General features: G+C 31.6%; 2 protein-coding genes across 18 annotated transcripts in view; one reads left to right on the forward strand and one right to left on the reverse strand.

Moving 5' to 3' along the window:
* Positions 1-3,580: 3,580 nt before the first annotated feature.
* On the reverse strand, positions 3,581-17,043 carry LOC148628545 (small glutamine-rich tetratricopeptide repeat-containing protein beta-like). Of its 2 annotated transcripts, none has more exons than XM_088589673.1 (12): positions 17,011-17,043; positions 14,871-14,980; positions 14,094-14,212; positions 13,564-13,648; positions 13,160-13,259; positions 12,612-12,716; positions 11,815-11,953; positions 10,622-10,711; positions 9,577-9,614; positions 7,610-7,738; positions 7,348-7,442; positions 3,581-6,933 (listed from the first exon to the last, which is right to left on the reverse strand). In XM_088589673.1, exons 2-12 carry the CDS (start codon positions 14,968-14,970, stop codon positions 6,899-6,901), a joined length of 1,035 nt encoding a protein of 344 aa, XP_088445799.1. In that variant the 5' UTR covers positions 14,971-14,980; positions 17,011-17,043; the 3' UTR covers positions 3,581-6,898. The 2 variants fall into 2 exon arrangements, with proteins under 2 accessions (XP_088445799.1, XP_088445789.1); XM_088589663.1 differs by having other exon boundaries at positions 7,342-7,442.
* Positions 17,044-17,228: 185 nt separating this feature from the next.
* Positions 17,229-25,008, forward strand: part of LOC148628546 (uncharacterized) — a 37,903-nt gene continuing 30,123 nt past the window's right edge. For all 16 annotated transcript variants that reach the window (XM_088589686.1, XM_088589703.1, XM_088589723.1 and 13 more), the window contains exon 1: positions 17,229-17,454. In XM_088589686.1, coding sequence (XP_088445812.1) covers positions 17,315-17,454 — 140 coding nt within the window. In that variant the 5' untranslated portion in view covers positions 17,229-17,314. The remainder of the gene's footprint in view (positions 17,455-25,008) is intronic.

The raw sequence follows: 25,008 nt of genomic DNA on the forward strand, positions 1-25,008 counted from the left end.
CAGGCTTTCAATATACAGTCAAAACCTCTTTAAGTCGATGTTAAAGGGACCAGGCAAAAATGGTCGAGTTATCCGAGGTTCGATTCATCCGAGGTCAAGTATAATCCAAAAATATATTGGGTGATGATTGTTTCTGCTGTTCTAGTGACATACAAAAGTTGTTAAGCTTACACATGTACATATGCTTCACTTTATCAGGGTACTTATGGTGTCTTGCTTACTGTATCAAAAGTTAATTTTTATTTGTTGTATATCAAATGAGTTAAAAATGCTTAGCGACATCAAATGTTTTAGGGGCAACTCTAATTTATTTTTTCTACATTGAAAATTGAATTGGTGCGTAATGTGTCGCTTTGAATAACTCAAAATCAGGAGTATCGTCAAACTATGTTTCAACAATAAAATTAAGATTTACTGGCTAAACAAACATAGTCATAAAAATACATTATTTACTATTGTCTGTTTGGCATGTTATTAAATGATCGGATATCATTTCAACAAATAAAATTTACTAGTGTATTTTCATCATTATCAAAATATCTGATATCATTGCTGATGTGAATTCCAAAGTGTGATTAGTTATATTAGTTTCTTCTTACTTTACAAGCTATTTTGTATTAATGAAATACACAAGGTGTCAATGAGTAATTACATAAGCCACGCTATATGTTGTAAAAACAAATATTTATAACAAAGCAATCAGTTTTCAAACTAATTAGTTCACTTAAAAAAAACATTAGAGTTAATTAACCACAAAGGACACATTGATACAAATATGTAGTCGACACACTTTGTAAGGGAGTAATCAAGGGAACCATGATTCAAGTAGAAATGAAAAGAATATAATCTAAGGATTAATACCGGACAGGGAAAACAGACACACACAACAAAGAAGATGAAATAACCAAATTAACACGCACAAAGAACAATAGTAAATGAGCAACTCAGAATCCACTAAAAACTGGGAGCATGGACCATGTACACCAGTAGGGTAGCGTCCTCTGCTTTTCTAGAACAACTCTTATGAGGCTGACCTTCTTAAAAAGAAGGAACATCATTTAGCCAGATCCTTGATCTCTATCTCTGCTATATAGATGTATATATATATATATACGTTTTGTTTTCAAACAATCCTAGATATGGAGATTTTTTAAGGTCAAATCTATCCCAAAGAACTTGAGATAAAGGACACTACAAACACTATGAAGTCAGCCTCATATCTTGACCTAATCTTAGAAATCAATGGTTATGGAAAACAATTGTAAAAGTATAAATTTTCACTATTTTCACAGTGAACATTAAAGTGCGAAAAACAGTACCTGTGAAATTTATTTTTAACACCATATCAGGCTTGTCATTTTTTTCAATCCATGAAAAACTGATACCTGTGAATATGTTCACTTGACAGAATTCACGAAAAATTAGCAACTCCGAAAATTAATACATTCACAGTATTGACCAAAATATATGACAAGCACAATTATTTCCCAATCAGTATACTCAATATCCTTTCAACTGTGGCAACATCTGTTCAGTGTATGGAGTTTTCATATACAATTGATATGCTATGCCAGAGTTTGCTGTAACTACACAGACTTTTTGTACCACACTAGACTTCTTACAATTAGGCTTATGTTTCTTTTAATTCAAGTTATCACTAGCAAAGGACATTTTCCCTACTGGTACACCTGGTCTATGCTTCCAGTTATCCCTCGCTTAAAAAGCGATAGATATATGTATATTGATCATGGTGTTAATTCATTAGTCCATCCATTTGTCAGTATGTTCGTCCATCTGCAGTCCTCATTGGCAACTCCTCTAAAACTGCAGTTTAGAATTAAATGAAACTTTTCAGATTCTTTATTACATGATGCCATTGTTCATCTTCTGTTTTTCTTTTTCCATCTGAATTATTTTAGGGGTTACCTGATGCAAAACATGACCACTGGTCGACCAAGTGGGGACCATCTTCTAAGAAGCAACTCCTCTGAAACTGCTGATTGGAATTTGATGAAATATTCTGAATCTTCACTATATGATGACATTGTGCTAACTCTTATTTTGTTTTTCCATCTGAATGACTTTTGGGTTTCCTAATGCAGAACATGGACTTATTTGTTGATAAAGGGGGACCAACTCATCTGAAACTAATGAATGAAATTTGATGAAATTTTCAGTTCCTTCACTACATGATGCCAAAGTGCACCTCTTATTTTGTTTTCTTTTTTCTAACTGAATTCCTTAAATCACTTATGGGGTTTACTATATTGTTTCATGGGGAGAGGAGGGATGTATCGCCAAACAAGCTTTGCTTACAGTCAGTGGATTGCTCATTTGCTTTTGTTTCTTTGTACTTTATATTGGTTATTTTCATGTTCTTTGTGCGTGTCTTGGGTCATTAACTTCAAATTACCTTTTAATCCTGGTTCCCTTGATTTTCCTATCAGTAATGACACCACAAGGTTAAAATGGAGATCACAGGAACATTCACTTACAAAATTTTCATGATTCCCAAATGTTAATGCAATATTCTTTATAATGCATACCTGCCAAGTTTTGAAAATCCCAATGTAGAGTTTAGGCATAATCCTTCATAGTAGCCATGACATATCACATCAGAATTGGGAATGCTTCTTTTGATGTAGTTCGTTGGTTCACTTGTTTTTTTTTTTTTAAGTTCTTCATAATAACTTGTGTTTTTTTTTTTTTTTATTGTTCAGAGTCACACTTGGGGTGGTGTCAAAATTTCCAAAAATTATAGAGCTCTCCCCCATGTCCCTAGGAACAATGTAGTAAAATCTCAAAAAAGGTCTGATAAGTTAACCTCAATTGTTAATAAACAAATGTTAACGAATACCAACGACAACAACAGCTTGACATTATATGTCTGTAAAACTGTTTCATGGTCATATAAAAACACAGTTGAAGTAAAGTAAAGTGTGGAATCTCCTATTTTCTTGAGTAAAATTTGACAGTAGAGATTTCTGATGTTACCATGTTTTACTGGTCTTTTCATCAGTTTCGAAAATGATAAAGACAAAACTTCAGGGGCGTCATATAAATGTCACAGCTACCAAACATGAATGGCTCAAAATTGTTGTCAGAAGTAACATATATCTGAAATGATGTATGCAGTTATGGAGTAATTGTTTGAACTTCTAACACTGAGAAGTTTCACATATTCCCCTTAATAGAGACATCAGCGATATAAAAACAAAGCGGTGCATTGTCAATAAAATTAAAGATAATTTGAGTAAAAATAACTCTGTTCTTCATAGACAAAGCCAAAAATTATACTACTTTTATCCTATACAAATTTTATCCATGTAATGATTTTTACAGTACTACCATGGTATATTTACAATCCACCTAGGGCTGATATGTGTGTCCACGTACAGTTGTACTTTGTGTTTAACTTGCTGGTGTACCATTATATTTGTAACTCATCCAGACATTGCTTTGATTTTTTTAAAATTCCATTCCTGACTTGGTTAGTGATGATAATACATGAAAGTAAGATACTAAATCAACTAAAAAAAAGAGACAATACAAGACTTTGAATTAAATATCTAATAACTGGTTTAAAAGTGACAAATTTATTATATGACAATTCGTAACAATGACAATGAAATCTAAAACATAAATATAGCTTATGACGACAAAACAAAAAATGCCAAACTTTCAAACTTGCTAAAAACTAAGACATTTGTAAACTTGTACCACATTTCTATCATTCCTGTCGACTGTACATTTTGCTGTTACCAAACTTGTGAATTAAGGTCAGTAACTGATGTCATCGAATGAAATTATCTGCCCTTGAAATGTTCATTGTCAGTGCATTAATGATTTTTATACCTCAATTTATCTACATGATATGGAAAATCTTCTACCTTGTCCTTGATTCTGATGGTGCAAATAGTCAAAGTAAACTTTCAAAATGGTGGTTTTTTCATACCATGTTTCACCCACTGCCCAATTCCTACAGAGACTGACACTTTCCAAAATGGTGTGTCTCAGAAGAAGTTTTTTTATTTCAACAAATATAAAATGAAACCTGTCTAAATCAAACACTTCTTAAAACCTCTCTATATTAATTTATATGTATTATGAACCTTGATAAACTGAACACTTGTCTATACTGAACCAATTTTATAGTCCAAAAAGGTTATGTTTAGACAGGATTTACTGTAACTAAACGACTTCTATTAAATGTGAATTATTTTGCAGAAAATACTTTTATCATTTTTTATTTAAACATTGGCACATTAAATGCTTATGTGGGGCCTAACTTTCATGAGTTGAGCCAAATGCATTGTAAATCTACCTACATTAACAGAAGCAAAAATAAAGAATCAAGCATTGCTAGCACCACTATATTGAAGAATTTGGCTGTAATAGCTGTAATTATGTATAAATGTATACACATATTAGGTGCAGGGTGTGAAAAAAAACTATTGTTGAACAAAAACGGTGTGTAAATTTTGATGTGCAATTATCAAGGCATGATGGACGGAGGAATATTCTATTGACAATCTGTAAAAAAAAATTCAAAATACAGGTATTCATCATAACTGAAAAAAAACCTGATAATTATTCTGACTAGTTAATAACTTCATAGAAGGATATTTTACAGAAATTTCAATAATAAAATTGATATCCTTTCTAACAGTAATTTAAAAAAAACAGAGACTTTGGTTCTACGAAAGCATTGAACCACTTGGTACTTGTTTGAACACTGTAGTTTACCAACAATAAGTAAGTTAATTCATTGGACTTTTAATACCAAAAAATGCAATCAAATTTATGTACATCTTCTGCTACAGCAAGATTAAAATACTGAAAATAACTTCTATACAATTCTTCCATGTTCTTCTTCATAGCTTTAAAAAGAGGTATGTATATTTGAATTTCTAACAGGAACTAATAAACAAGGTAAGGCAACTTTGAAATCACAACGCTAGTTATTGCTCAACAACATCACCCAGTATCTAGATTTATCAATCAAATGGAAATCTAATCTTGCATTCCTTCTTGTTTTAATATCATTATTTTCATTTAAGATAAATCCTTTGTCAGTCAAATGATGGTTGAAGTAAGGAATACCTGCATGGTCTGATGTTAAAGGTGGGACAAGTAAAACTACCATTCAGACAAGTCAAACTTAAATTGTACTTGCCCTGAAGAACAACACAATTTTATGTATTTTTTAGCATGCATGAACTTAGTAACAACCTAATTTTCCATTTTTGGATAGTAGATTTTGCCTGATAGGACAAGGTTCACAACATGTAAGGTCGTACCCTGCTGCCATTAGGGACAAACAAATCTGTCAACCTATTCAAAGACGTTCTATCTTACCAAATTTCATGTGTATACAACTAGGTTATAATAAAACTCATTACTTCAGGTCACTCAAGGAAAGCCAGACCAGCTTTAAATTTGATTGAAATCCCACAACAGCAAAACTGGCAAGATTTTAGTTTCCAACAATGTCAGTTATGTAATACATGTACCATAAACAATGAAAATATATAATAGTATGATAATATAAATGTATAAATTCGTTCATTTAGTACAACAACTATATGTAATCCCCATTCATTCTTTCAAGATGACAAGATTGATTTTGCCTTATCAGAGATTCATTAACTAAATCTATCATGAAAGTTGAAAATGGTAGTGGATACAAATAATGCTTTTCTATGATGATATAAACAGGAAATGTTTCTCTTGAATGTTATAATATGAAAAAAAAAAGTTTCTCACTGAAAATATGAACATTTGGAAAATTAAGAAGAAAAAAATATTTATGCATTGGGTTACCATTGGAGTGTTTTTAAACATTCCCATATACTTATTCTATGAATAGTTACCAGTTATTAGAGGACTTTGATCACACCTACATACTGGTAAAAAGAACAAGTAAAATCTCCTTTCAAAATCTTCATTATTCATTCATTTTGAAAGCACCCACACCAAAGAACCCTTCATAAAAGTATAAAATAGCACTAGTACAAGCACCTACTATTAGTACATGAGTACTTTGAAAACCCTTCATGTCTTATGTATATTTTATATTTGTATTAAACAAACTTCATGACTACAGCCGCTGTCCAAATATCCAAGTTAATTTAAAGTTAGTTACATTAGCTTGACATACCTGGATAATAAATACTTCGATTTTTGTATAAATATCATTTGTAAAAATATCAGTATTTCAAACACAGTGGAAGAACTTATGTTTGTGGTTTATCAATTTTTTGGTTTTCATGCTTTGGTCAAGCCACGAATTCAAATTGTCAACAAAATGTAAATTTCCTGTTGACAATCCACAAATTCAAAACTACAGACAGAAACTAACAAATATTTGGCAAACCACAAAACTGATACCCACGAAAAACAAGTACATGTACCTTCCCAGTAGTCTGTATCCCAATGCACTACAAATATGACAATTTTAGATTCCCTTAATTAACTTCTGATGCTGTAAAAAATGAGCAATCTTTAAAAAAAAACAATTCTAAATTAAATGTGTTTGCTTAACACTACTTGGAAAGACTACTGACATAGTTTTAAAGCAAAAATAATTTTACTAGATAGATAAACATCCTTTCTATAGAAAAAAACATTGAAAATGAATAGCTCATTTTACATTTCTGTAACAAACAAACAAAAAATCAATAATCTAAAAAGTACCTGTCATTAGAAATTCTAAACTTGACATAAACCACAAATATTTTTCAAATATGGGTTAATTTAATTAAATTAGTACTGTAGTAAACTAAATAAGTCTAACTCAATAACAAGTTTTGAAACAAGAGAAGATAATCAGGTAATATCTTGATCTGTTATAATTGGCAAATTGTAAACCTATTACACAATTCTGACTTGCCTAGCATCACTTTTGTTGAGAATCTGAGTTTTTATCTGGATCTGAAAAAAAAAATCAACTCATTTAACAAGATGTTATGGGCAGATGGACAAACAGCTACCACTAACAAGTCTTTCTGTTGCCTTGCAACAGGACACAATAAACTATCAGTTTTAAGAATAAATTTGCAAATTAATTAAAATTATTTTTAATAACAGTATACAGCCTGGACCTGTAATGCAAAAACAGAACTGTTTTGGATTTTAATATATAAGATTTTATCAAACAAAATGTCACACAAATCCATCTTTAATCATAATGAAACCAGTTTTGTTTAGACAGGTATTCAGTAAATACGAAGTTCAATTAGATAGATATTTAGTATTTAGAGGTTTTCTTTTCTAGTTATCAAGGTATATTAACATTTGTATACATTTGATTAATTTGTAAATTAACATTACTTTACATACTATTACCACTATTATCAGGATTTGGTCGCCCCATTTGTTGTCGTAATTGTGCTACTAATTCTGGATTACTTTCCTGCATCTGTGAAGCTAATTGTTGGCCACTGTTGGTAAAAATGAAATATACACAAAGATACATAAAACAAAACAAATGACAACTTGCAACAAACAATCTTTTTTTAAAGTTAAATAGATAAGCAATAAAATTCCTTAAGGAATTCCTTCTGAACATTAAAAACTAACAATTCAACAAGATTTTACAGGTACTTACACTTGTAATATATTACTTAATCCACCAGGCAAACCCCCTTCTGGTGGTGCCCCACCCTCTGGTGCCTCACCACCACCACCACCACCACCAGCACCAGCACCTCCAAATCCTGACATCATGTTTGACATCCTGAAAATAAATATAAATGAAATTATCATTTTTCTGTTCTTTTGTAGTTCATACAAAATTGGCTACTGAAATTGTCAATTTCCTGAGCTTAACTACCTAACCCATTAAAAACAGAAGCACAGGCACCGCTATCACTATATACCTCCCACTATGTAAGAAAGGGGTGTAAAAAAGGAGGCTACCAGTAGTCTTTTATCTGGTTAGATACTATAATTTGTTATTGATTAGAAGTGCAGTGTATTATTTGCTTATCATGTGACATAGAAGTCTTGTATATGCCAATTATTTTCAATGAATTTAAATTCTTCAAAAGTTACAATATAGAAAAAAATTACGGAAACTCCATTTTATCATTGTTTTACCCTGGGCTGACCATTTATGCTGCTTCATTTTAAAATATCGGCATAAATGGTCAGCCCGTGGTAAAACAATGATATACTGAAGTTTCCATGATTTATTTCGTTTCTAATACCGGTAGGACAATTATGATACTTTTTACATTTTTGTGACCTATTATGACCCACCATATTTGTCCATATTTGGCTGTACACTTCACGCTATGTCAGTTGAAATGGTTGCTAGAGAAACTTTGTTATGTATTTTTTATAATGAAGGAAAGGCCAAATTTAGTAGAACGATGTTAGATATGGCAATAGTTGTTTGCATTATAAGGTCACAGTGTTCACACATGGACAGCTACCATGTTTCATTCATTGACAATTGTTATGTTTTCGTACATGTGGCACATGTGGCACATGGTGAGTGCTACCATGTATACGTGTTAGTGATTTTTACGGAATATAATATAATTTTTCTAAAACATAACTTTTAATATTTTTATTAAATATGAATTTGATGTTCATTCACGCTACTGAAATGAATGAAAACAGCTAATACACATCAGAATGTTACATGCGTTTGTTTACATGATTAAGGGTGGCAGTAATTTACACACACACAAGCCATGCCTAGTAAGTCACATGCTGCTCATATAGCAATCGAAAATTAACCACAGTTGTGGTCTCAAAGCCTTTTAGGACGTCATATTAGGATACAGTGACTGAAAGGCCACAGCAGCCCTGTGATCATTACAAACTATAGTGAAACCTGTCAAAGCCCAACCCGCTTTAGACTGAAGGATTTGTTCTACTTTGGCATGGTTTATTTTAGACAGGTTTTTCTTTATATGGTCATTATGCTATATTAGAGGCATCACATTTAATGTAAACAAATTTTACTCTTAATTACAAGTATTAGAAAATTAACTTTGGGATTAGAAAAAAAGCACAGGCAAATGGCATTATATTTAAAGTAATGTTGGAAATCTATTATCCATTAATCAGAATAATCAGAGTCACCTGTCCAATGCAATTTTCGATTAAGATCAGACTTACTGTTTAAAGATTTAGGTCTTTGATGAACATTTTCTTTATGCATAAAAATTCCAGTAATAGCTGTCAGTATTTTCTAATTTAGACATTTGTAGATTACAATTTTATGTTTTAAATATTGTATCTCACAGTATTTTACTGAACCCAAAATATTTCCATACAACACTTTTTTTATTGCCTGAATGGTCATACAATTTGTTGTTGACCCTTCGCCATGGTCATGAGACCAGATCTTGTCTCTGAAGCACTTTAAATAAGATAAAACATGACTGACTTACAAACATTTAAATGACAAGAACTCGAAATACAAACATACAACAAAAAAAAAACATAATTTTGATTCAGATTTGTTATAATTCATTCCAAAAAAATCAATCGTTACTGAAAATAAATCAATCATCGGAACATCACTAATTTAAAGTTCAAGATGTATAGCCTAATACATACATTTGTTGCATCTGAGGATTGCCCATCATTTGTGCTGCCTGTAGAATAAAAAACAAAATTTTTGGCTTTCTTTGTGTGAATAATGACATTATTGGATTGAAATTTATCTTTGCTCACACTGTAGCATTCATTTACAAAACCTAAGAAAGCTGATCTAATACACTAACACACCAGTACCCCCAAAATGGTTTAATTATTGTTTGTGTATATAGGATGTTACAAATAGACCAAACTTGTTTCAAATAATTTTGTTTGAAATCAAAGGTCTTACTAACCACTTCTAACGTTCCATTACTTTACATGTTAAAAAAGTAATTTTCAAAGTCTCACTGTGAATTCCCAGGACAAATGACATCTTAAAGTTGCATACCTTGCGAAGCTTGGAAAATAAGGCTTCCAAAATCATTATGCTAATGGTAGGATGATTGTAGAAATTCTTCACAAAATTTACTTGAATAAATAATGTTGAAAACCCACATTTTTACCTGTTCTGCTAACTGACAGCATGGAGGCAAATTACTCACACATGTAAACAATATTCATACACCTTTGTTGTTAATTACATATATGATTTTAAAGTACACATTCTCAGCTTTATTTTGACTACTTTTAATCATAATACACACAAATAATGCACTTACAATGCATATGTCTAGGTTCAGTGTGTTTTTGGTACTATCTAGGGGGGTGGCCATTTGACCCGGAAGTGGTTAGTGAGACCAAACATAATATATCTAAACTAAACCAGATCCAAAATGATTGGTTTTTTTTTCATTATCATAACCTGTTGGTTACACATTTTGTTTCCATATGATTTTCAAAGTCACACCCAATCAATACATTTCATTACTTAAAAATGCAGTGATTGACATAAAACAAATGAATTTCAAAAAAAAGTCTGATACAAATTAATCATATTTGTAGCATTCTTTCTGTAAATACAATTTTATAAGAATTTACCAGACATAAAACTTCATATACAAATTTAGAAGTACCTACCCAACCCATTTACATTTTTTCTAAAGTAGCTTTAAACAGAACTTACCATTTCCATGACATGAGGATTATTCAGTATCTGACTAAAATCTGGCATTCCACCGGGTCCTCCTAAACCTCCTCCCAAACCAAATCCTGCCTATAAAAATGTGAACCATTATATATTTATACATTTCAAGAAGTACTCAAGCTAAGATTGCAAAATGAGATTCATGGTTGGATATCCTACATATTTTTATTTTTGATATTTTATTTAAAACTTTATACTAAACAGAAATCAACATGTGGTTTTTCATATACAAATCCTTGTCCATAGGAAATGCAAATTATATAGGATGTACTGTAGAATTCAACATTAAGGAAGATAACTCTGTAAATAACACTAAAATACAGTAAAAACAATTGGATATTCAATGTGAATTATCTCCTAACAGCAGAAAAATTGGAATGAATGATTATACATTTCAACATATAAACCCACAAAGCAACTTATTGACAAACATGAAAATATGTAGCCTTTTTTCTGGGGTGTATCACATTTGACAGAATTTGCATGATTCTTACATAGACTGCTACTTAAAAAGGAATTATATTAACTCATTGCAGTTTTACGTGTACAGCAGATTTTTCATGTATATAAAACCGAAAACTTTCCGTCTATCCCAGACTTGACTTATAATGAAAAACTCATCTGGGGTTTCTAGAAAAGAAGATGCTTAACCTACCCTTGCACTTGTCCATGCTCCCAGTTTTTAGTGGTTGCTAATTTACTTTTCTTTTTAAATGTTATTTTGATTATTTCATGTTCTTTGTTGCATGTGTCTGTTTTTCCGTGTCTAGTCTTTATCCCTGGATTGCATTCTCATGACATCTGCTAGAATCTTGATTCCCTTGATTTCTCTTTGACCTGCTTTGTGCCAGTCACAGATACTGAGCCGGATTGTTATTGTGCTATCTAACAGAACCAATTAACCCACAAGTTAGCACCAATAACCTAACACAACTGTGGCAAGCATGCTACCATGAGACCACCAAGGAAGTTTACAGAAGTTATAAAAACTAAAATTACTTCAAAGAGCAATTTTGATAGTATTCCTAAAATTATAAATTGCCCATGAAAGTTCAAATCCCAGTGAAACTAAAAAAACTCTTTGAAATGGCTTTTTGTTCTACACAACACAGCCCATAAACAAACTGAACAGGATCATAGCCAAAAATACAATAACAATAGTAGTAACTTACCCGTGCAGCCTCTTCTTTTAATTTTTGTTCAGCTATTTCTAGGTTATTTTGATATGACTGATTTGTAGGGTCTAAATCTAATGCTTTTCTATAACATTCCATTGCACTTTCATGATCATTTAATGCTGTGTATGCTATCCTGGTAAAAAAAAAGAAAAAATGTCTTCTAAATGAATATAAAGTAGAATTTTTTAAAGTTTCCATAGACCTTCTTAGTTAGGAACATTATAAAGATGAAAAAGTCATAAATTCCACCAAAAACATACACAAAACTGCACACACAGAACCAAGAAGTACCAACCCTACAAAAACTTGGGCAGGGTAGACATGGTGCTCCAGAAGGGTGAGCATTTTTTAGTTATTTGACAAACACCACATCTGACAAAGGTGAATCTATGACAGTTGGAGGCTGTTTGTCAAGGTCCAATTATGGACCTCCTCTAATGTATTCAACACAACTATAGCCTTATTGCAATAGCAGATCACGGTCTATTATTTTTTCACCAGGTAACTTGTACTGTGAAAGTACTATTGTTCATGGGATACCAATTTTCGTTGTTTTTGTAGGTAGGCCAAACCAGGAAATTTTATTCCCAACGGTAATGAGATTTCAATAGATGGGTATACTGATAATCTCAAATCCACAAATTCAAGAATCCATTAACTTGTGTTTCTTCCCTAATCCATAAAAAAAGTACTTTTGCAGTATATATTACAAAAATGAGGCTCATGAATGTATTTTTATTATTATATTTTCATACAATCAATAGTAGAGCTAAAAAAAATGTAATACCTACCCCATTCTACCATATGCCTTGCTATATTGGGGATCTATGGCTAAAGCCCTTTCACAATCTTCTATAGCCCTCACGTGTTTGTTTAATTTACTATATGCTGCAGCCCTGGAACAAAATTACATGACATTACATGTAATTCTTTTTTTGAGGAAAAAGACCAATTCATTAAGACCAGTTTATCTAGTACATGTTCTGAAATGCATTTGAATTAAATCATTATCTTCTGACAAAATCAAGTAAGTTAATATCCAATATTAAAATAAACCTTGTTTTCATAATAAATCTTGCATTTTTATGATCAAAATTCCAAATCAAGATTCTTTGATTCACTACAAACTTTAAGTGGGTTTTGGTTAAAAAATAAAACTTTCATATAAAAAAAACAACAAAAAACAAAAAACAAAACAAATAATTAAAAAACTTATATTTTTTAAAATTAAGATTTTAATCCTTTAAAGAATTTCTCCTAGTATCTTCATTTTATTATATGCTCTCCTAGTGTCTCCATATTATTACCTACATTAGCAAAGAAATTGTTTATCATTTACCTGTTACAAAAATATACAGAGTTGTTGCTGTCTAATTTGAGTGCTTGTGTATAACATTCTAGGGCATCTGAAAATTTTTCTGATTTCATGAATTCGTTTCCTGAAATGGGGAATATAAAACAAATGTATGACACAAATAGCACTATAAATATACTTTCTGTTTCATATATTGATCTGCATTTGCTTAGTCACAATATATAAATTGTATGACTTAATTTCCCATATTAACTGTTGAAGAAAAACCATAACAAATACATGTTTGGCAATTATTTCACTATATACTTTAACAGTCATTGCATCAAACTCCAAATCTCATCAAATATAAAAACATTACCCAGATAACACAATACTTTCCACAAAATAAACTTCTAATTTCAAAATTTTAAAATATCCTTAAGAATTACCTTTATTTTTCAATGATTCAGCCTCAGCCTTTTCCTCCGGGGTGGGTTCATGTTGTAATGACAAGGAATCAAACTCAGTTTCTGGCTGTAAGAAATTGGATAATACATATACATGTAATGTATATAACATGTAATTGTAATACACTGTACCTGATAATGAATAGATTAGGAGGAGTCAAAAGATGTCACATGATTAAGTCTAAAATGTCTTACAAATTAAGCCCTGCCAAAAAATATGAAAGCTGACAGAATGACCATCATTTAAAAAAGAATTACAGTCCTAATAACTTATTTTTAGTTTTAAGAGGTCCTTAAAGTTTTTTAATTCAAATAATCTAGAGCTAGTTGTGAACTTAAAATATCATAAAAAAAAACAGGTCAAACATTATCATGATTCTTCAACCTTCTAAAAAAAAGTGAATTTGTTGAAATTTCATTCTTTAAATTTAAGGACTTCTTGCAACACTGAAACTAAATTAGATAATGAGTTTCTTAGACTATTTACTAGATATTACAGAAGCATTGTTTACCTCGGAAGCCATCTGTGAATTGAAAATGTCTAAAAGATTTTTAGAAACTGCCAGCTTCTTTGCCATTTTAGGATCTTGAGTACTGACTCCATAAGTGGATTCTAAACATTGAATTGCAACTGTAAAAAGAGAATCATAGATAATTAATACCAAAAGTTAACAATATCAAACTAAATCATAAATATATGCGGTTTCAGTACACTGTTCCGCGTTTTTGTTTCAGTTTTCTGTATTTCATCTTAAAACCATGAAAATATTATTTTAATCATGGTAATCTTGCATCACATTCATATATGAACAAGTAAGGAAATCTAGGAAATAGAAAAATGTGACACTATTTTGGTTCAATGAGCATTTCTATTACATTGTTCAGTTGTACATATGGACATAATTCAAGTTATGGCATGTAATATTGATCCAAAGACGCTTTAAGTACACATGTTTACACAATATTATATCAAAACAACAGCTTGCATCATAATATTCAAATTCACTTTTTAATGTTAGATGAAATACATCAAGAACAAGAGAACAAAATGACAGACTAAATTGTATCTGGACTATTGAGTAAAACTTAAAATTATAATGTTAAAACTTCAATGTCTATTTTCCCAAGTTTTTTCTCCTTATGTCAAAAGTTAACACTTTTTTTAAAATGAACAAGTAACAAGTACAATGCATTATGTTGGGGGAAAAGGCTATAAAAGTACCAGGTAGTTAAAAAACAATACCACAACCTGGTAATTATTTTTAGGCTGATTTAAATAATTAATATACCTTCCAAACCTTCAACTCCTTCATCAGTCAAGTTTCCAGCTGTTTTTTGGTCCTCAAGAAACCGAATGATAGAGAAAACTAATCGATTTACATCAGCCATAATATAGTATCTATAAAAATTACATCAAAGTTATATCTATAGCAAAAAAATTCTATATATGTATCACAAATTTTGTTCCTTGCCCTTCATCAAAACTCTGAACACATGCATGTATGTTCAACACATGTACAGCAGTCAAAAGTTAAATGATCAAGTTCTTCATTTTGTAGACATATTCATAAAAATATTATAATTCAAATCATTATGACAGCATGTACATGTATCATTTAAGGACAAAAAAAAACAATATATTTAGACTTTTCTAATCATATGAATACATAATTATTTAACCTGGAATATTCATTTGTCAAATAACTACAATGTAGTAATAAACATTTCATAAATTATCAGTAATGATCTCTGTTTTTAGTGGAATAGAAATACATGATCTTGGAAAAGAGAACACTTAAGCCAGGTCAACCGAATTCATATGGGCACAGTTTTTAGTGGAGTCCCAGTTGCTCATTTGCTTTTGTTACTTTGTATGTATGATTTTAGTTACTTTATGTTCTTTGTTGTGCATGTCTGTTTTCCATGTCTGGTCTTTGTCCCTGGATTACATTCTTTTGATTACCACTATAACCTTGGTTCCCTTGATTACTCTTATACATTTCAGGTAAAACCAAGTTTTAAACACCACATGTTCAGTAGCATTAATAGTTGTATTATCAACTTGGTTCTGCTTACTTATGGCAAAAAAAAGCATCCAGTTTGAACCTTCAGGAGCTAAAATACAGCAACATGGTAGCTTTATTTGCATATACACTAGATTTGATAATTAAATACTAATCTAATCATAGCTTTTCCAAGATAGGGGAGCCAAAACAGTCTGCAGTATGGCATCCAGATGTTTATGAAAATTACCTTAATATTACCCATGATTCTTGGGTACTTAAAAATTGCAAAACAGTAACAAAACAAAATGAAACAAAAAGAATCGATAAATAAAAGAATAGAAACAAAAAAAAATCCAAAAAATGAATCAAAACAAACAAAAAAAAATTGGATGATACAAATTGAAATAGAATGAAACAAAACTAAATAAAATAAATCTTTTAAGATGTTTCACAGTTTATAAGAACCGTAATGTTTACCTATGCCAGACAATTTGACCCAAAAACATTTCAGACCATGACAACCCATAATTCCTTACGAATGCCGGAAGACATTTCAGTCCATAGACAATTCACACCATGACATTTAGGATAATGCTTTAGGACAATTAAAATTGTATATCATTACAAAATTTTCAAGATTGGAAGGTTATGAGTATAGTATATTAAATTAGAGCTGACAAAAAAAATCAAAGGGGTTTTTAATTGATGTTTCTTTGGGGGCATTAAAAGGTTTCACCTTCCTCATGTTATAGTATTATTATTTTATATTTTAGTAATTATTATTAAGAAAGCAGATTATTACATGTTGATAAAAAGGACAATTATAAATGGAGAATATATTAATTTTAAAACTGTTTTTACAGCTAAACAGATACTTGTTCTCATATATAAACATTTTTATTCAACATGGATTCATATTTTATTGAGCCATCATCTTATCTGGCCATATGTAAACACTAAGTTTACAAGTTTTAGTGTAAGAGTAATAAAAGTTATCATAAATTGGAACACAAGTTGGCCAGTAGAAGTCCTTTGACTTCATGGAAAAATGCAAAGTTCTGTTCTGGTAAGCATGGTAAAATTAATGACATCATAGTCATAGAAGTCTAAATCGTTAAAACCTTGTGTTGATGATCTATTAAATCAATTGCTCTATTCACGTTCATTTAAAAGCAGTGGGTCAAACCAACCATTTCATATTTATTCCTCCCCTAACTACTTATAACCCTGAAAATGTGGAAAATACTGGAACCCAAAAGGGTAGGTGATTTAGAGTTTTGTCAAACTTTAAATAACATGCAGTGTGATTTCTTCAGTTGATATGGGGAAATGTAGTTTTGTTTCCTGTGTTATATATGCATGGCATTTTATTGCAAAGTGTCGAGAGATAATTGTATGATTGGAAAATAAATCAGCAAATTACCTGTTCAACGTCGCCGGAAGTATGAATTTGTTAATGGTTACGACATCCAGTTGATTCCAAGTATTCAGGATTTAAAAAAGACAAGTGACTTTTGATATCAGATCTAGACTTTTCTTAAGTTTTTAGAGTAAAATAATAGTATTTTAAGATTTAAAACGATATTCATAATTTTACGACATTAATGTGGCGTTTGACCAACTGGTCCCCTTGACATTTTCCCTAGGCTCTTATGCAAATGAACTAGGAAACCAGAAAGTGACGGCCATTTGTGCATTTTTCACAGAAACATCAGAAATACGTAAAAATGTCAGAAAAAAGTGACAAAATCACTACAAAAGTTATTCAAGTGGCCAATATTGCTCAGAATACAACTAAAGAACAAATGAAAACATTATTTTCATATATTGGTCGATTAGATGAACTGAAAATATACCCCACTATCGAGTAAGTTAGAACTTAGTCTTAGAGCAAAATTTGCTCCCGTGCAGGTCCGGGTGTTAAAAGAATAGGCCTGCAGCAGCGCTAAGCTTGTCGTAAAAGGCGACTAAATAGTGCTCAGAACCCTAGCTGGGGGCTAGGGCGCTTTGCCCACAGAGCAACTGGGATGTGTGCCCCAGGACCAGGGCAGGTGGTTGAAAGGGGCACCCACGGCGTGTTACATGCTGGGGTTGTCAGGCTATAATACGGAAAACCTGACTGCAAACCATAGTGGTGCACCGTGTTGGGAAAGATGCCACGTTCCTCGCATGTTAAAGAACCCTACTGTGGTATTCTCCCGGAGTAAGAACCATAAGGCTCCGCCACAGGAGGCTAAATTGCCGACCCTACCCACCTCTCCCTATTTCCAGTGGCAATCAAAATTTGTCAACCCCATTGTCCTTGTGTCCCATCCCTTTTTCATTTCATCATCATTTCATGTTCATTTTATCATCAATTTCATGTTCATGGTCTGAATATAGCTGAAATATTGCTGCTCGGACGTTAAACCCCAACAAACAAACAAACATAGAGCAAAATTTGTCAATAACAATGGTGAAGCATAAAAAAAAAGAAGATACAGGTTTAAATTTGTAAATCCAAAACTCGATAGATGACTTTCACAGTCACTAATTATGTCAGAGCTGGTGTAAACAGGCTTATGGTTTTATACTAAAGGAAGTAAGGATGATGGTAATATGTCTCAGACTCGGAACATGAAAAAAGGGGGTTGCAGGTTGATCTGTCCCCTCCAATAGTTATATTGTATAAATTTTTGTGCATAAAATTAAGTGTCGTATACCGAAACTTGTTTTTTACAGTCAATTTCATTTATGACAACGGTCATCACACTTTCAAGGTAAATAATAAATTTGTAAATTGAAGAAACTATATATAGGTGAGTTCTTCGTGATGTCATCACTTACCTGTGATTTGGTTTTGGTTGGCAAAAAATCCATTGAGTGGCATGAGGCATCAACTTTAAATCATCATAACTGTCGTTTTTTAAGATAATTGAAAAATTCTTTTGGTTCCCTGAACTGCCAATAAAACTATTTTTATCCATGGAATTTTTAAATAAATATTTAGTAATTAGACAATATAAACATAAAATTTTTAAAATAATTTTATATGAAAGTAGAGGTTTACATATAAATATCGTTTCAAATTTATTCTTCTAGTAAAACAGTTATAAATTCATGTATAAAATATGAATTTTTATATAAATGAAACATTTCACAGAACCAAAGTTGGATATAAAATAACAAAGCTATAAAGTTTTGATAATTGGGATTCTAATCATGAAATGAAATTGTTAATTGTTTATTTAGTTGTTTATTTGCCAACCAATTTGACACTTAATGATATACAAATTAGTGATTATGACATCACTAATGAGATTGGCGAACTCTCCTATAAGGTTAAGTATATATATTCAGAGATGAAGACTTAGTTTGCAGGCTGTTTCATTTACACATATATACGTTCACAGAAATCTTGATTAAAAACAAGTAAATGGAAAACAAGAACCCTTTCATGATTTAAAAAAATAACCTAAATTGACTAATCACTTCTTATTTTGTAATGTAAAAATCATATGTAATTACTGTAAACTGTACCCAATTAGGTCTGATACTAATGATATAATATTATTTTTATAATCTATTTGTTTGTAAATTGTACAATTTAAGAAAATACATATAGAAAAGGATAAGATAATTTGTTTCAATAGTTTTGTTTAATGGTTTTAATTGTATGAATTCCTGCATAATGCATCAAGTTTATGATTGGGGATGGATCAACTTTTAAAAAGGGGACAGATCCACTAGGGGATGGATCAACTTTTAAAAAGGGGACAGATCCACTAGGGGATGGATCGACATGGAATCAAATGTTAGAATTTTTGATGTCATCACTTACTTGTGATTTTGTTTTGGTTGGCAAAAAATCCATGAGGAAGCATGGGATATCAACTTCATATCATCATAACTTTTTTGATTTTTTAAGGTAATTGAAAGGCTCATTTGGTTCCTTAAAAGAGTTATGAATTCACATACTGTACACAAAATGAATGATTTTATTTAAATGAAACATTTTACAAAACCGAAATTGGATATAAAATAACAAAAAAATCAAAAATTGGGATTGTTATCATGAAATTTTCAATTGTTTATTAACCAGCCAATTTGACAATCAGTGATATGCAAATTAGTGAATATGACATCGCTAATGAGATTTGTGAACTCTCCTATATCTGAAATGTCCTATAATACATATATTATTTCAAAATTCTATACAGTAATTGAATCGGGGATTTGTTTCCTTGGATGCCAATTGCAATGTCTCACAATCTTATGCCTGTCTGTTGTGGTGTTGACATAGATATAATTGAAAAACTGTTCCAAAATGGATTGTGAATGTGTAAGTTGTTCATGGAACTGGTCAGACTTGTATCAATTTGTATTTGTCTTGTTCTAGCCACTGTCAGGTTAAATTAGATAAACTTACTTTCAGTGACATTTCGCTTCCAGTTTGTTTGTTTACAATACACAATCTGTTTTTCTCATAAGAAGTCTTTCATTTTGTGCCCAATTCTCATATGTTGGTGCATAACACACATCCCGATGCACAGGAAATGATTTTTATGTAAAAATGTATGTATTATCCACACCAAAATTCGGTATTCTAATCTCTATCTTTATCCTCTTATATCTATATCTATATCTACAAACGTCTCAGAATGTGACGACTCTATTCACTACACTGCTCCATCAGATCAAATTGATACAGAGAAGGTATGTAAACATAAAGAAAGGTCTGAAAAATTCCCAACAATGTTAGAATGTTGGACTTTGTGCAGGCGGTATTGCCATAGATGTCACAGTGGTACGAGTTCGAGTCCCGCGGAGGGAATGACCAAAAATATGCATGTACATATGTCAAAGAATCCAAATCTGGCTTTTGCTCTATGGTGAAAGAGATTAACTGGTTTAGTGGTCGCCAGGGAGATTTGAAACTATGCTGGCAGAGTTCACTCTGGTGTTATCACATGGAGTCCACTCAATTACAGTTTTTTTGAAGAAAGAGTTCCAGTATTTTTGTGTTTTGCTAGGTGGCACTTTGAATTGATCCGCACTTGTTTGTCAATGATATCATGGGATTGAAAGTCTCTGTATATCATGGATTTTGCCTGACTGGTTTCAGATAATCATCTGCTTGGATAGCAGGTACAGATAAACCCCCATGTGTTGAACTTGGATGAGTCGAAATTTTGGATAATTCAAACTAATTGACAGTTCCATCAAAAATTACCTTACTCCAATACAATTTTACCTCAGATGACTCAAACTCAGATGAATAGAAATCGCAGATAACTCAATATTATCAATCAGTCCCCTCGATATGTCTTCGAGGTTAATTAACTTGGATGTCTTGAAGTGAAACACATTGACCAACATTTGTTTTTACAACATTTAGCTTGGCTTATATTATAACTCGTTGACACCTTTATGGCCTGATTTGTGTATTTGATTAATACAAAAAGCTTGTGTAGTAAAAAGAAACAAATTCGTATAATCACACTGAGGAATTTATTGGATATTTTGATAATGTTAAAAAAATGGCGGTAAATCTTTTTTGTTGGAATGATATCCAATCATTTAATTATGTGCAAAACAGATGATAATATCTGATGTATTTTCATGACTACATTCATTTCGCAAGTAAATCTTAAATTTAACTGAACTAGATAACTAAAACATTTTTGCCTGGTCCCTGTGGCTTTTACTTGACAAGGTTTGACTGTATATGTACCAGTCCCTCTACCACCTTTCACAAGGAAATAAGTCTCTGGCTTTGAGTTCTTCTAATTGGAGTCTGCCTAGCATGTAAGTGACACTTCCTTCATCTCTGGACTTCAGTTGCCAGTGCTTTCCAGTATGTTTTAAATCTTCAATCCTGATATTTTGTTTAAATAGTCAAAAATGCATGCTCCGAATTATTTTGGTCTAAAATGTATTTATGCTAAGTTATCTGGCATTTTTAAGGAATTATGGGCGTGACTAATTACGTCATTTTCGTTAATATTTGGATGCCATCATACTGTTTTGTATGATGGCATCCAAATATGAGCCATGTGAGCTATTGCCGTCACTTGGCATCCGTCATTGTCATCATTAACAATTTTTCAAAACTCTTCTCCTCTGAAACTACTGGACGAATTGGAACCAAACTTACTTTGAATGTTCCTTGGGGTATTGTGCATAGAATTGATGTGGGGATTTTTGATCCACAGAAAAAAACATGGCTGCTGTTACTAAAAATTGAACATAGGAGTCAGACAGTAGTTTTTCGCATATATTTCCTAAACCATTAGGTTTAGCCAAATTCTGATGTGGGTTAAAAGTGTTCAGCATGATGAGATCTATCTGTGGTCAAATTTTCATTTTGATATGTTAAGCCATGTTGGAATTATTGCCCTTTTTCAACATTTTTTTGCTATTTTGAATGTTTCTTTCAAAAATCTTCTTCTCTGACACCACCAGACCAATTGGAACCAAACTTGGTATGAATGTTTCTTTGGGTATCGTGCATTGAACTGATGTGGGGATTTTTGATCCATCAGAAAACATGGCAGCCGTTAATATAAATAGAACATAGGGGTCAGACAGTAGTTTTTCACATATATTTCCTAAACCATTAGGTTTAGCCAAATTCTGATGTGGGTTAAAAGTGTTCAGCATGATGAGATCTATCTGTGGTCAAAATATGTTGAAAATCTGTTGACCTATGTAGGAGTTATTGCCCTTTTTGGACATTTTTTTTTTTGCTGTTTTTAATGTTATTATTTAAAAAAAAATATTCTCCTCAGAAAAGTATTTTTGTTTTATAGGGTATCCTTAACAAAATGTCCGTTTGTATTTTTGATCTGTTATAAAGCATGGTTGCTGTTACGAAAAATAGAACAGGGGTCAGACAGCAGACTTTTTCATATATCTCCAAAACGGTTAGGTTTAACCAAAATCTAACTGGGGTAAAATTATTTAGCATGAAGAGATCTGTCTGTGGTCAAATTTTGGTGAAAATTTGTTGACCCATGTTGGAGTTATTGCCCTTTTTGGATGTTTTTTGCTGTTTTTGGTGTTATTACTTCAAAAAATCTGCTCCTCAGAAACTATTCTGCAAAATTCAATGAAGTTGGCATATTTGTTTTATAGGGTATCTTTAATGAAATGACAGATTTTTGATCGCTGAAAAAACATGGCTGTCATTTCTAAAAATAGAACAATGGGGTCAGACAGCAGATTTTTGCATACATCTCCAAATCTGTTAGGTTTAGCCAATAGCTTTCAATTGCTAAAATGATCCTAACATAAGGCTTACAAATGTGTCCAATGAATCAAATTATCGAACAACTCCTTGTTAGAGTTATTGCCCTTAAAAGGCAAAAGTTTAACAAGATGAGCGATTCAGACTCCTGGGAGCCTCTTGTTTAAAAAAAAAGTTATGATTCGATGTGTCTACATCATCGAACCTAGTGGAAGTTTTCAGACTGGTTTCAGTGATTTTGTTACCCATTTATTGCAGCTCAATATGAGCTGTTTCCCCTGGAGACTTTTCCCTAAAAGTTAAAAATATTATTACCAAAGGGAGGAGAATTCCCAATTGTCAGGCATAATTATTTGAAAACCAGGTAAAGTAGCCAGTGAAATCTTCCTCAAAACGTGATTTCTCGGCCCGGTGCTTTGTTCATTTCTGTGGATTTTCTTGTTCCGGCAAGTTGTAACCTTTTGAATATTGGGAGTACATATTTGTCAGTTCAGTATCGGTTTTTAGTTCTGAATCGGTATATGATGCGTTTCTTTCCCCCTTAAGATATTTTCCTAATGTGTTGAAAATACGGCAAAAATTTCCAAATAATAAAGGGTTAGGGCTGCTGTTAAAACAAGGAACAAAATCACTGGGTTTGGTACTCAATCACATTTACAATAGGTACCAGTATCGTATTGCATATCCCTGAGCAGGTGTACGTCAAAACATGGATGCTATAAAAATATAGTGCATTTTCTTTTCGCCTCTCTACAAACTAATATTTTGTCAAAAGATATGAACAATGACTTATAAAATAGACCAAACATCACACTGTAAGATGAAGAACTTTTTTAAAAGAAAATCTAACGTGATATCATAAAAATGTTCCACTGAAAAGGTTGGTTTGGTGAGTGCAAAACGAAAGTGAAAGTAGGGAAAATGGCTATATTGATACTGGTACCTATTTATAGGTGTACGTCAAAACATGGATGCTATAAAAATATAGTGCATTTTCTTTTCGCCTCTCTACAAACTAATATTTTGTCAAAAGATATGAACAATGACTTATAAAATAGACCAAACATCACACTGTAAGATGAAGAACTTTTTTAAAAGAAAATCTAACGTGATATCATAAAAATGTTCCACTGAAAAGGTTGGTTTGGTGAGTGCAAAACGAAAGTGAAAGTAGGGAAAATGGCTATTTATAGTTCGAGACTACTTTTCTGTCCGATCTTTGTAGACTCACCCTATTTTCTTTGCGGGAAATTATTTTTTCATACGTCTTTAGAAATGCTACATAAGTGAAAGTTTTATTGAATCAATTTACATATTTTTTAAAAAATCCTAAAAATATGCACTTCACTATAGAAGTCTATGGGAAAATTAATACGATACTGAGACCTAGTAAGCCAGTTTTTCAAGTAAAGTTGGATATTCAGCAAGTGGTCTTTACCAGCTGAAAAAGTAGTACCCCAATGCAGGTAACACTTATAAGATGAATTAGCCAACTTTTGAACCTGATTTTTAATGGTAGCTCTGGTTTTTTGCATTTATGGTTAATCTTTACCAAATTTGGAAATGCATTTTGTTTTCATGAATTTGTATAATATCAGTTCAATAAAATTATTATCTTGACTGTTTATGATGAGCATATCTATATTCATGTAACCTAAAGCAAGTAATACTCCTGCATAAAGGATAGTTTTTGAGTTACAACACATTTTAAGTATGTGGTTAGGACTTGAAAATAGTCATTTTCCATACATTGCTTCTTATATATGAAAAAATGAATATTTTTTTTATTTTTTGTTTTTCTTTCAAATAAATAGCTCAAATGAGTTGCCATATAACTGTGTGGTTGATTTAAACACAGAAATGTCACAAAAGTCAGCAGCCAATTTTTAGTGGACTTTTTTTAGTGGTTCAAATGGACAGATTCTAATGCGGCAAGAAAAATAAAGGTGTTTTTTTCATATAAAAACTGATTTTTTTCAAAAAGTATCTAAAGCAGACAGTTGTTATTATAATATTTATACCAATAAACTATTTTTCTTGCATCATAGCTATCTGTTTTAAAGAAAAAGTCCTTTTCCTGTCATATTGAGGTCCATTTGTATCTGCCTGGGGTACCAAAATGGCTTAAAATCTGTATTTTCTGCATATGAAAAGCTATATTTTTTTAAAACTATGATATTGGTATAATTTTTT

The sequence above is a fragment of the Perna viridis genome, chromosome 1 (assembly GCF_037379345.1).
Source record: "Perna viridis isolate PV_CMFRI_1.1 ecotype Kerala chromosome 1, ASM3737934v1, whole genome shotgun sequence".
NCBI lineage: Eukaryota > Metazoa > Mollusca > Bivalvia > Mytilida > Mytilidae > Perna > Perna viridis.